The sequence below is a fragment of the Panicum virgatum genome, chromosome 7N (genome assembly GCF_016808335.1).
Source record: "Panicum virgatum strain AP13 chromosome 7N, P.virgatum_v5, whole genome shotgun sequence".
NCBI classification, from domain to species: domain Eukaryota; kingdom Viridiplantae; phylum Streptophyta; class Magnoliopsida; order Poales; family Poaceae; genus Panicum; species Panicum virgatum.
In genome coordinates, this window is record NC_053151.1 from 47,660,679 (window position 1) to 47,672,551 (window position 11,873).

General features: G+C 47.7%; 1 protein-coding gene across 2 annotated transcripts; it reads left to right on the forward strand.

The window, feature by feature from the left end:
• The first annotated feature begins 4,317 nt into the window (after nucleotides 1–4,317).
• Nucleotides 4,318–11,549, forward strand: LOC120681416 (pheophytinase, chloroplastic-like). 2 transcript variants are annotated; one of them, XM_039962904.1, is made up of 7 exons: nucleotides 4,318–4,562; nucleotides 4,876–5,555; nucleotides 5,980–6,206; nucleotides 6,582–6,773; nucleotides 9,215–9,371; nucleotides 10,147–10,175; nucleotides 11,110–11,549. In XM_039962904.1, the coding sequence occupies exons 2-7, from the start codon at nucleotides 4,908–4,910 to the stop codon at nucleotides 11,321–11,323; spliced, it is 1,467 nt and encodes a 488-aa protein (XP_039818838.1). In that variant the 5' UTR covers nucleotides 4,318–4,562; nucleotides 4,876–4,907; the 3' UTR covers nucleotides 11,324–11,549. The 2 variants fall into 2 exon arrangements, with proteins under 2 accessions (XP_039818838.1, XP_039818839.1); XM_039962905.1 differs by lacking the exon at nucleotides 11,110–11,549 and having other exon boundaries at nucleotides 10,007–10,174.
• Nucleotides 11,550–11,873: the final 324 nt, after the last annotated feature.

Consider the following 11,873-nt stretch of genomic DNA (forward strand, 5'->3'; position numbering starts at 1 on the left):
CAGGCTCTCGTGCTTGCGTGAGGGAAAGAGGAAGGTGTTGCTTCCGGAGGACGGCCATCAGCTGCGCCGCGCCGAACGCCGGGTGCCCTACTCCTCCTCGCCGGGCCTCGCCACGCGGAGCGCGTCCTGGTGGCCGCCGCCGCTGCCCCGTGTTCCGCCGCGGCGATCGGGCCAGGGCCAGCTCGTGCACGGCGAGATGGCGCTGCTGCTGCATGGCGTGGGACCTACGACTAGGAGCTGACCTGCCAGGTGCGCTGCCGGCCTCCACGTCGAGTGGGCCAGCGGGGCCCGTGGTCCAGTTGTCACGTAACGTCGCCGGCCCGGCGGCCCCGTTCACGGCAGGGGCTAGCTACCTTGTCTCTTTTTACCGGGCCGGGCTTCCCTCGATCATCTGTCGGCCGGCCGGGCGGCGTAAATCCTATACATCTTTCACAAGATATTTTTCTTCCCCATCTCCCAGTGTTTGAGATTCGTGCAAACTATTACATCCGTTAAATCTTATCAACCCTATCCTTCTTCCTCCATTCTTCTTACTCCGCGCGCTGCCACCGCCCGCCTGCCACGCGCGGCTGCCTGCTGCTGCGCGCATGGGTGCTGCGCCCCGCTCCACGTGCAGCATGCTGCCTGCGCCGCCTGCTGCTGCTGCGCGCCGCTCCCGGCCGCTGTGGTCTCCTGGGGTGCGCGGCCGCTGCTCCGCCGCGCCTGCCCGCCTGCGCGGGAGCGCCACCGCCGGCGCTGGAGCCGGAGAGGAAGGGGGCGACCGGAGATTTTTTCTCAAAAAATATTGATGCAAATTGATAAATGTTGAATCAACTATATTTAAATGTTGAAATAGTTTGTAAAAGATGTTGAATCTAGTATTTCAAAATGTTGAAGTATTCTTCAAAAAAATATGAAATCTAATTTGGGCCTAATGAGTTTTATAGATACATTGATTATTCGTTTTCCAGAAGTTATATAGGGATCCCCGCCGGGCGGCGAGCAGGAGCACACGCAGCGCACAGGATATGATCGTCGTCGATCAGCTTGGCGTCGGTGGCGACAGTGCACCCATGCGTGCAAACAACCGAGGCGCGCATGCATGCAGGCGCCAGTGTCTTCTTCAGCCAATGCAAGTACCTAGTGTACGTTTTCGGCCTGCCTTGTTGATTCGTCGGTTGCTAAGCGTGTGTGTGCTGGTCCGACACTGTCGCCTGGTCAACTAGCTACATGCATATGCCGGCTAATATATATGACCTCACATATCATTTGATAGCTAGTTATGCATCGCATGTGTGAGCTGACGCTCAATCAAACCACTCGCAACAATACTATACCACAGTCCAGAAAGCACAACTCCGATCCATTGGAGAGTAACCTCCTTGATCAGCATATCTACAGGTTAGTTGTTGTCGGTAATGTCGGTATAAATTTTGATTTAACCCATCAATGATATATTGATATATCCTTGGACCCAAATTAATACTACGAATTGCCAACTGATGATCTAATAGGAATTGAAAGTATTAGTATCGACTAATATACCAACTGATGGTTTGATAGAAATATATTCCCTCCACACTTGAAAAGAATGTCGTTTTGGACAGCGACACGGTCTCCAAAGCTTAACTTTGACTTCTTATTTTTATATAAATATTTATCCCAAAGTGATATATTTATATTTTTATGAAGGTATTTTTCAAGACAAATCTATTCATATGGTTTTTGTATTTTGAAATTCAACAACTTAAAAGTTATTTATGATTTATATTTCCAATGTTTGACCTAAATCTTATCCAAAACAATATTCTTTTCGAGTATGGAGGGAGTACATACGTAATTTTCAAGTCCTGGCGATTCACATCCGACAATGTTTGGGTGCTGGCGTGCTGCGGTATAAAGGACGGATTTGATTCACCACAACATATTTAGAAAGTTTAGCATGCCTAAATAAGAAATTTTATCGTTTCTACTTGCTAGCAACACGCGCACTAAATACTACTAAATACTAAATTTGAGAGTTATTCGTGCAAATTATGTTTGTTATGACAGATAAAATTGGAGTAGTTGGTTTTCTTGATTCTACTTAACATTTAACTTTTATCAAGATATTAATACATTGGCTACAACTTTGGAGTATATATATAGCTTTTGTTTGGCATATAGCTCAAGGGACTTCGCCTTGACCACTATTCATGGTGACTTAACCTATAGATGGCCAAATGGGGTGGGTCAAATGGACCACACTAGGCACGACACGAGAAAAACCCTACCCTAACCCATCCCAGCCCACAACCAATAGGGTCAGTGGCGACACGACCCGATGTATAGGGTCGTGCCTAGGTCTGACCTCTAACCCATAGTGCTGACCCTGATCCGACACGACTAATGGGTCTAACCCGATCAGGCACGACTAATTTTGTTCCTAGCACAATTTGATCTATTAATGGCCCGTACTTCTGCACCCAATCCTAAATCCCTACCCCATTTGGTCATCTCTCTCACTGGGTTCTCTCCCTTCCACCATTCTACTCCCACGCTCACCTATCCAAGTCTTAGTCTTATATGCTCCCCTCTCTCTCTCTCCATCGCCGCCCCTTCCGGCTGAGCGAGCGGCGGCGCCGCGTGTTTGTGGGGTGCGCACTGCACCACGAGCGGCGTCAGTGCGCGCGTGTGGCGGCGCGCGCGACGAGCGGCGATGGTGCGCGCGTGCGGCAAGCAACAGCGGCCCACGCGCGGCGAGCAGTGGTGGCGCCAGCAGGGTCGGTCAGCGAGATGCAGCGGCGCTGCCGCGCTCCGATGTGCGTGATCGATGGGCTCGCTGGGCTGGCGTGCTTGTGGGCTAGTCGGGTCGGCACGGTACGACTATCCCTTAGTCGTGCCGTGTCTGGGTCCGTAGTCAGGCACGCAGTGCCGACACGGCACAGCACCACTAACCAATTGTGCTTGATAAGGTTAGGGTCCGATCGTGCCGTGTCGAATAGGGTTAGGGTAGAGTCGGGCCGTGCTGACTCATTTGGCCATCTATATCTTAACCCTACCAGTCCTGACAACCTGTTGATCAAAAATTAGTACGACTCTTTCTTAAATATATGATAGTATTTTTCATTTCGTTTGATTATTTATATTTTCTACAAATATTTAAATAAATAGATAAACCTATAAATTAAATAAAAAATGTTTTGATGATAAACGTGGAGGTACTCATTTTATTTTATTTAGTTAACTTATTAAATAAATATTGATTGTCAAAGTTTGAGAACAAAAATTAGTGGTGTCACATATTTAGAACAGAGGTAGCAATACAAAAATGAGGTACAAGCGGGTTGTTTCGGTTCATGAATGCATGTAAAATGAGAGGGAAAGAAAGCAAACTTTGCTCCATTTTGATCTGTTTCGATTAGGGGTGGGCACAATTTCTCGAACCCGAACTCCGAACCCGAATTACCTGAACCCGATCCCGAACTACCCGATCACTATTTCGGGTAGGAAGTTGATAATTCGAGTAATTTGGGTTTTGACTCCCGGTACCCGAATTACCCGAACTCTTTTAAAATCCAATAAATTATGGTCTAATCCACTCACTTGACCCCAATAATCCAATAAGAATTTAATTGTTTTATTTATTGATTGCTTGTTTGTTTGATTTATTCAATAATAGCGATATCTTGATTTTACTTTTGTATTTCATCCTCTTTTTTACTTGTTGACTAATGAGAGAGATAATGATTTGACAACTGATCGGGTATTTCGGGAAAAACCCGAACCCGAAATTTTGGGTATTGCTTTTTTCGGATCAATTTTGGGTAGCATTTTTAGATACCCGAATTTTTCATTACCCGAATTACCTGAACGCCCAGGGCTAGTTTCAATATATATGTTTCAAGCTACACTGTGTTCGCTTGACTGTGGCTGATGTCTGGTGTTGATTTGTTATGAAAGAAAAGTACTGTTGGTTGGCTGGTGTTGATTTGATGTGAGAAAAATACACTGCTGCCTGATTGGCTGACAAGCCAAGTGAACAGAGTGAATAATAGCGGTTTATCTTTTGCAAAAAAAAAATCCCTGCATTTTTATTTCAACATAAATCATTCGATGCGAAAAACGTGGTCTAAGGGGGAAAAAATCCGACCACTCCCACCACGTGGCGGTCTTTTTCAAGTAGCTGGTTCCGAGCCTGTCTTGTGTCTTCTACGCGTCTGCCACGGAGCAAAGGAGCCCATCGCTCAGTGGACACGGCGCAGCCCGGGCCAACGTTGCTCTGTTCCCAGGGCAGAAGGAGCTCCCAGTTCCCAACACATGCTTGACCTGGTCCGTGGTGCACCACGTCCACGGAAGGGCACCGTGCACGCCGAGCTCCTCTCCTCCACTCCTCTCTTCCACGCCGATGTCGGGCACGCATCCAACTCGGGGCGACTTCACTCCGTGGTCTGTGCGGGAGCCTTCACAGGTTCGCACTCTAGGTTGTAGCTAGTCTTAAGCAGACCAAACTTCCCTCACAACCTCAACAACTGGAGTGGGATTTCTGGGAGCAACTTTGCTTCAAACTGGGCGCCAGGCAGCCGTCGGGTGCAGATCTGCAGGTATGCTTCCTCACCAGAGCTGGTAGTAGTTGTTTCTTGCTCACTTTTTTTCTCTTGCAATTTACTGCCATCGGGGCCGTTTCGGGAAGTTTATTTCGGCCATTTCCTAGTGGAATTAGTAAGAAACAAATCGCTGTTAGAACACCGAGCTCATTTACCGCTCAATCCAAGTGACCATGTTGTCCAGCATAATTTATGCCTAATATTATATTGCACATTTTTATGAGACGGCGGGATTAGTTCTATATATATATATCAAAATTCTTATTTCCAGTTCAGTCCGGTGAAGTTGCTTGCTTCCCTTTGTTCGCAGAACTAGAGTGCGCGTCGACCGTCGTAGCGATCATGGAGGTGGTCTCTTGCAGCCACTCCTGCTCGGCATTACGTCAAACACCACAACGTGCCTGGAGGCTTCGGGGCAGTGGTGTTGGTCTGGGGCATGCCAAGTCTCCTGGGCCCAGAAGAAGTGCGATTCGTTGTGTCGGAACCACAAGAGGAACTTCAGTTCCGGGTGATTCCAGCAAGGTTCATGCCACCCAGGGATTTGTTGATGCAACCCTGCAGGGGGTTCCTTCCAGAAAAGTCGTTGAGATTGAGAAGGTGATGATTCAGGGCCTCCCGGAAGGCCCTGATAGCTCTCCCATCAGTACTGGATTCTGGGAGTGGAAGCCGAAGCTGACAGTGTACTATGAGAGGTCAGGTACCAAGAACAGCAAAGCGCCTGCGGTGCTCTTCCTACCGGGGTTCGGAGTTGGGACATTCCATTTTGAGAAGCAACTGAGGGATCTTGGTCGTGATCATAAGGTGTGGACGATGGATTTTCTTGGGCAGGGAATGTCATTGCCATGCGAAGACCCTGCTCCTAGTAGCATAGCAGGAGACCAGAGTGAAGACACGTTTTGGGGCTTTGGACAAGATTCGCAGCCTTGGGCAGAGGAGCTGGTGTATTCTGTAGATTTATGGCAAAACCAAGTTCAGCATTTCATTGAAGAGGTACTCCTTGGATCCTCAATTGTGTTTTGCAAAGTTTGTTTTGCTCAAATGTCATTTATTTTTAGTTGGAAAATCTTGGCGTGCCTCTTGAAAACTCCTCATAGACATGTCACAAGTTACTACTTTTTTCCTTATTCACAAATATCAGAATTGGAACATTGCTTGAATTTCTTCAGTTCTTGTGCTGACATGCTGCTCAGAAGAGTGAACACATGCATATTTTACTGCTAGAAATGGAATAATTGTCTTAATTCTTCTGTTCAAAATTGCACATGCAAGGTTTGAGCTTCATAGATGGATGGTTTAACTATATACTGCTTTGTACTACAGAGAAGCTTTTAAGGGCTTTCTTATAAATACCATATAAGTTCACCATGAGATTTATATGATATATCTCTAAAGCTAAGTTTTTAACCCATTCCAGGTTATCCGTGAGCCAGTTTACATTGTGGGGAACTCTCTTGGAGGATTTGTTGCCCTGTATTTTGCTGCGTCCTGTCCACATCTTGTAAAAGGTGTCACGTTGCTTAATGCAACACCATTTTGGGGATTTTTTCCTAACCCTGCTACATCTCCTCGATTGTCAAAGATTTTCCCATGGGCTGGGACATTTCCTCTTCCATCATTTGTGAGGAAACTTACTGAAACAGTGTAAGTGTTATTTAATAGTAATGGAGAACATATTCGATTTTTTACTATAAGTTTCTCCCTGGTGCGGACTAATAATTTAGAAAAAATTCTTCCTGGGTCGATGCTCGAGCGGTGACATATTAACTTCCTATATTAAAAAATGAACTTTCTGTGAGATTTGCATATTTTGAGGAGTATTAGATGTGTAGATTTTACTTTTGAAAATAATATTATCATAGAGATCTAGTTTACTTATTGCTCCTGTGAAACTGAAATTTTGGAAATTGACTCGCGTGTACAAGTAAAACATCTACCCCATCGTATCATGTAAATTTGTAAATCATGCACACATTGGATTCTACAAATTAATTATTTGTAATTTCCTCTCTGATCTAGTTGGCAGAAGATAAGTGACCCAAGAAGCATACATGACATACTCAAACAAGTATATGCTGACCACTCAACAAATGTGGACAAGGTATTCTCTCGTATTGTGGAGATAACACAACACCCAGCTGCTGCTGCATCATTCGCCTCCATCATGTTTGCCCCAAGGGGTCAGATATCCTTCCAAGAGGCAATCTCTAGGTGAGTTAGATATAATCTAGTGAAACATTACGTAAAAATTTGCTTTTTTGTAGAATAATAGGATTGGTGTAATTGATGGATGTATTGCATTGAGGCCTCGGCCGATATATATAAGAGTACAAAGCAAGACTCCTCGGGATACACATGGCAGTCTACGATACGTATATCTACAACTACCAAATATACTCTAATACCCCCCCGCAGTCACAGCGGGAGCACCGCAAACGGTGAGACTGGAGAAGAAGCCGAAAGCAGTAGCCAACAGACTAACATCCCCCCGCAGTCATAACGTCGGTGTGGTGCGGATGCTGCGACTGGAGAGAAAACCGGCGAGTAACTCATGCGGATGGTAGCCCTTTGTGCCGATGTCGAGGTAGCCGAGCTAGAAGGCGAGGAGCCATGGTTGAAGATGCCGTGCGTAGAGTAGCCGAGGTCGACGTAGAGCTGATGAGGTTGCCGAAGACGAGGTAGCCGCACAGGAAGCCGCGGGCGCACGAGGAGGCGCCATGGTGGTGGCGTAATGGAGAAGACGCCGGAGACGAAGATGGTGACGCGTCGAGGCAATCGTAGAGGGAGCGATGCCGAAGTCGATGCAGTCAGGCCATCGGCGACACATGCACGAGTTTGCCAGGCTCGGGAACGCATCGGGGACGATGGGCACGCACCGGTGTTGCCAATACCGGATGTGCAAGGGAGGATGCACAACCAGATGCCGACACCGGGGAGGACCAGCAGAGAAGGCCTCCATGGTGGTCGCAGGCGCAGAAGAAGGCGAGGTAGAAGATGCCAACGCCTGCTGTTGCTGGAGTAGACGAATTAGTCGGGGACGAGATGGAGACGTGGTTGTGCTAGACGAAGCGAGGGGAATCCAGACTTTCCAGCACAAGGCCGATTGATCCGGATGGCGCGGCGGCGGTGCTCGAAGGAAACGGCGAAGAACTCGTACAGCTTGACGAAGACCATGCGCGAAGCACACAGTGACAAGTCGACGATGAGGTCGTGGACGTGGTCGGCGGCGGTGAGAAAGCAACGGTGGAGAAGATCACGGGGTTACGCCACTGCTGCCCAAAGAGGCGATATAGCGGCAACCCTCCGTACTCGGTGAAGGAGCGCGCTCGATGAGGACGGACGTCACGGGAGCTGGGTGGATCACGCACGTCGGCTGATCAGACCGAGTAGCGTGAGGTGAGACGACGGTGGGCGAAGTCGGTGAAGACGAAGACAAGCCGGCGAGGGTCGATGTGCAAACGAAGTGGCGAGGAGGGCGGTGCAGATGGGCGTCCCCTAGGGCACCGTCCTTGTCACCATGTCGCATGTCGAAGATGAAGAAGAGGCTGGTGAAGTCTATGCAGACGTCGAAGTAGAGGCGCAGCGTCGACATGGCGGTGGGCGACGCAAAACCGATCTCTGATCTTTAAAACCAAAAAAATACAGCAGCAATTTCTTGTGTAGAATCTCCGGGTGCACAAAGCAGAGACTCCCCAACCCCCTTATCTCTTTCTTGTTTGTTCCCCCACCACAGTCAACAGGAACAGCCATGGTGCGATAGACAAAAAAGCAAGAGACAGAGGGTTCGGGTGGCAGAGACGGTGGCGATGAAGCCTGAGGTGGAGTCGAGGATTGGAAGGTGGGGCGGGAGCTGTTCCGCCAGGGGCGCAGGGGATTCGCCGTGATCCCGCCAGGGAAGGGGCGCAGCTTGCGGCGGATCTGCCGCGGGTGGAGGATGGAGCCGGCGCCCCAAGGCAGATGAGGGCAGCGGTGGATCCCGCGGGCGGCAGCTTTCCGCCAGGAAGGAGATGCGGGCCGAGGCCGGCGCACTAGGAGTCCGGCATGACGGAAGAGGCTGGCGCGGATCCGCTCAGAGGAGGAGGGGGGTACGGCGGAGCTGGACTGCCAGCGGTGGATCCCGCCAGGGGAGGAGCAGGAGGAGGCCAAGGCCAGCCCGCGGACGGCGGCACCCAGTAGGTTCTTCACGATCTGTTGCTGCTTGACGACGACGGCGGCGGATCAGATCGATCTGTCGTGACACCTAGAGGACCGGCAGATCGATGGATCTACCGAGAGGTGGTGGAGAGCGCGCCTCCCGGTGGGGATCGACATCTCTCCGGTGGGGGGGGGGGGCGCTGGCAGATTGTCGCGGGGGCGCGCTAGATGCGCGTCGTGATGGTCAAGAGCGCCGGCGGCGTGGAAGGAGGGGCGCCGGCGGCACGAGCAGCGGAAAACTAGGGTTTGAGGCCTAGGGTTAGAACCCAAACTCGTGATACCATGTAGAATAATAGGATTGATGTAATTGATGGATGTTTTGCATTGAGGCCTCGGCCGGTATATATAAGAGTACAAAGCAAGACTCCCCAGGATACACATGGCAGTCTACGATACGTATATCTACAACTACCAAATATACTCTAATACTTTTCCATTTTAACACTCATCATTTGTAGGTGCCAAAGCCAAGGTGTTCCCATATCTCTTATGTATGGAAGAGAGGATCCTTGGGTTAGACCTATTTGGGGAATCAAAGTCAAACAGCAGGTGCCAGAAGCACCTTATTATGAAATCAGCCCTGCTGGTCATTGTCCTCATGATGAGGTCCCTGAGGTAAGGATTGCACTTCATTTATGAATTCCAGCTCTCCTTTTGGTTTTATTGTCATATTCCAATTGGTAATTTCTAATGGATTTCGGATATACATTTATTTTCAAGTAGTTCTCTATCAGTGAACAAGATACAAATCCTGTTCATCATCGAAGTAGATGACATAAACTAGTTCAAATAACTGTTGGACTTGGAAAACATGTTGTAGGCGTACTATCCAGTGCAATCCTCGTACTGGCAAATGAACGGCATTAGTAGGGTACTTGCACAATAAGTATCCTAACCAGATTACATATTGTTAATGTAAGAACATAATCATGCACAAACAAAGAAGTTAATGAGATCTGCAAAAGTGGCAAAAAAATGTTTCTCTTTTAAGAGATTGTTGGCGTTATTGCAACACAATAATGCTCTTGTATGGGGCAAATCTACTAGGAATTTTATTATAATCTAGTAAATCTGACTAAGCTTCAGAATTTTATTCTATTGTAAGAAAGTTTGCACGAAGTCACTGTGCAACATGTTACCTGATCAAGCTACAAAAATAATTTTCCTTGTTGGACCTTTTTTGTCAATGTCAACTGGCTAATTTGTTGATGGGAGTGGTGACCTACTTCAATCTTTCAACATTTCTTCAGGTATAGATGTTTGAACTCCAGAATCCTATTTGGAAGAGTGTATTTTAATTACTGACACTCCTAGAAACTTTCTAGGATAGTTTACTTGATTATGGTAGTTTGTATATCAATGAGATCTGTAATAATTTTATGTCCATCAGGTTATAAACTACTTACTCCGCGGGTGGCTGAAGAACCTCGAGTCTCTGAAAATATTGTGATACAACGTAGGAGGGGCTTAGCTAAATCGATCTGTACTTTAGCTCTAAGGAAGGGTCCCCATGCTCTTCCCTGAGAGTCAACCTCAACCTTCAACACTGATCCAACTTTTTTGGCCAATTCCCAACCCCATTTGCTGTTCATTAGACCAAAGGGGAGGTCATGGATTCTGATCCAGATTGGCATTTTGTCAAAAGTTACCTCAGACGGTCTCAAATTTGGATCAAACCGTTGCACCAGAACAAGCTTGTTGCCTACATTCCAGGGGGATTCATCTAAAACTCGCTCCCAATCTTGCTTGGAGCTGAATTCTGCAATAAAGGTGTTATCTCCTACTGATTTTACCTCCAATCCTCTTGGGTTGCCCCATGCCGGCCTGAGAGCTGACATGATTGTCTGAATGTGTAGAATATTTGGTGACAGTACCTTACCAATAACAGCCAGGTCTGAGGTCGCCAGGCCCTCCAGGGAGATGTCATCTACTGACAGCACACTGCTTTCCTCTGCTGTCAGCTTTAGACGCCCCATTAGCTCTGTGACATTGGAGCTTGATCCATTCGCCATTTCTGCCTCCATGGATGGCAGAACAAGAAAAGCTGCTTCAAATCTTCACCTGCAGCTACTAGAACCACTTCCCTCCTACAGATCCTACAGCCAGCCCACAATCACCCCTCCCAAATGCCTTCGCAAGCCAAGGATGGGTAGCGAAGCTAGGTTCGCCCCTTAGTCATCCCGAGCCGCGACCACAGAGGAAGGGGGAAAGGGATCTTCCTGGGTTGTAGATCGAGGACTGAAGTGGAAAATAGGTGCACCTCGCCGTAGTTGCTAGGGCACAGAGAAGTCCCAGAGCCAGGTCCGCCGTTCGCCGGAGCAGCGCGTGGGGAACGAGAGCACGGGAAGTTTTCGAAGAACCTCGAGTCTGAGGGTTCAATCGACCTTCCGTTTCTCGAAGAACCCAGCTATGCTGAGCATGGTGTGTCGAGGGAGCTGGAGTTTATCAGAGAAGGGTCAAGGAAATCAGTTAGTGTGCGGCTCTATGGTTCCAAAATTTCTCTCTGGAGCCAGCTGAGCTCATTCTTGAACACTCGTGCCTCCAATTCACGGGTAGTCTCTAGATGATTCATCCTCAAGTAGATATTAGAACTTAAGCTTCGGTTCGATATTGTATTTGTAACTTGATTAAGTTAGTCTTGGATAGTTGTAGTAAATAGATAGTGTTTTTTGAATTTCTAGTGAATGTAAATATGTATAGTACAATGCCAGCTTCAATCATACTACTGTCCATAGCCTGTCAAAGGTATTCTACCTCTGCAGACCCACAAATTAAATGGCATTTCGTCAACAACTGACACAGATGACACTATTGTTCGTTTGACCCTTTGTATTTCAGGATCCTATGTTTGAAAATTTTGGACGTTTACTACTCTTTCCTTCGAAAATTAGGCTTGTGCTCGTTGGAATCATTTGGCCTTTTCTCCTGTCGTTGGTTGGGGAGAAGTTCAAGTGCTCTCACCCTATCCTGCCACCAGTCTAACAACCCTATTCAATCAAAACTGTAAAGAAAATCCAATCAAATTGCCAACAAAGCGAAAACGAAAAGGCGGTCCAATATTTTCAGAAGGACCTCTGATTTGGATCGCGATTATGACCAGGGGTGTTATGCAAAATT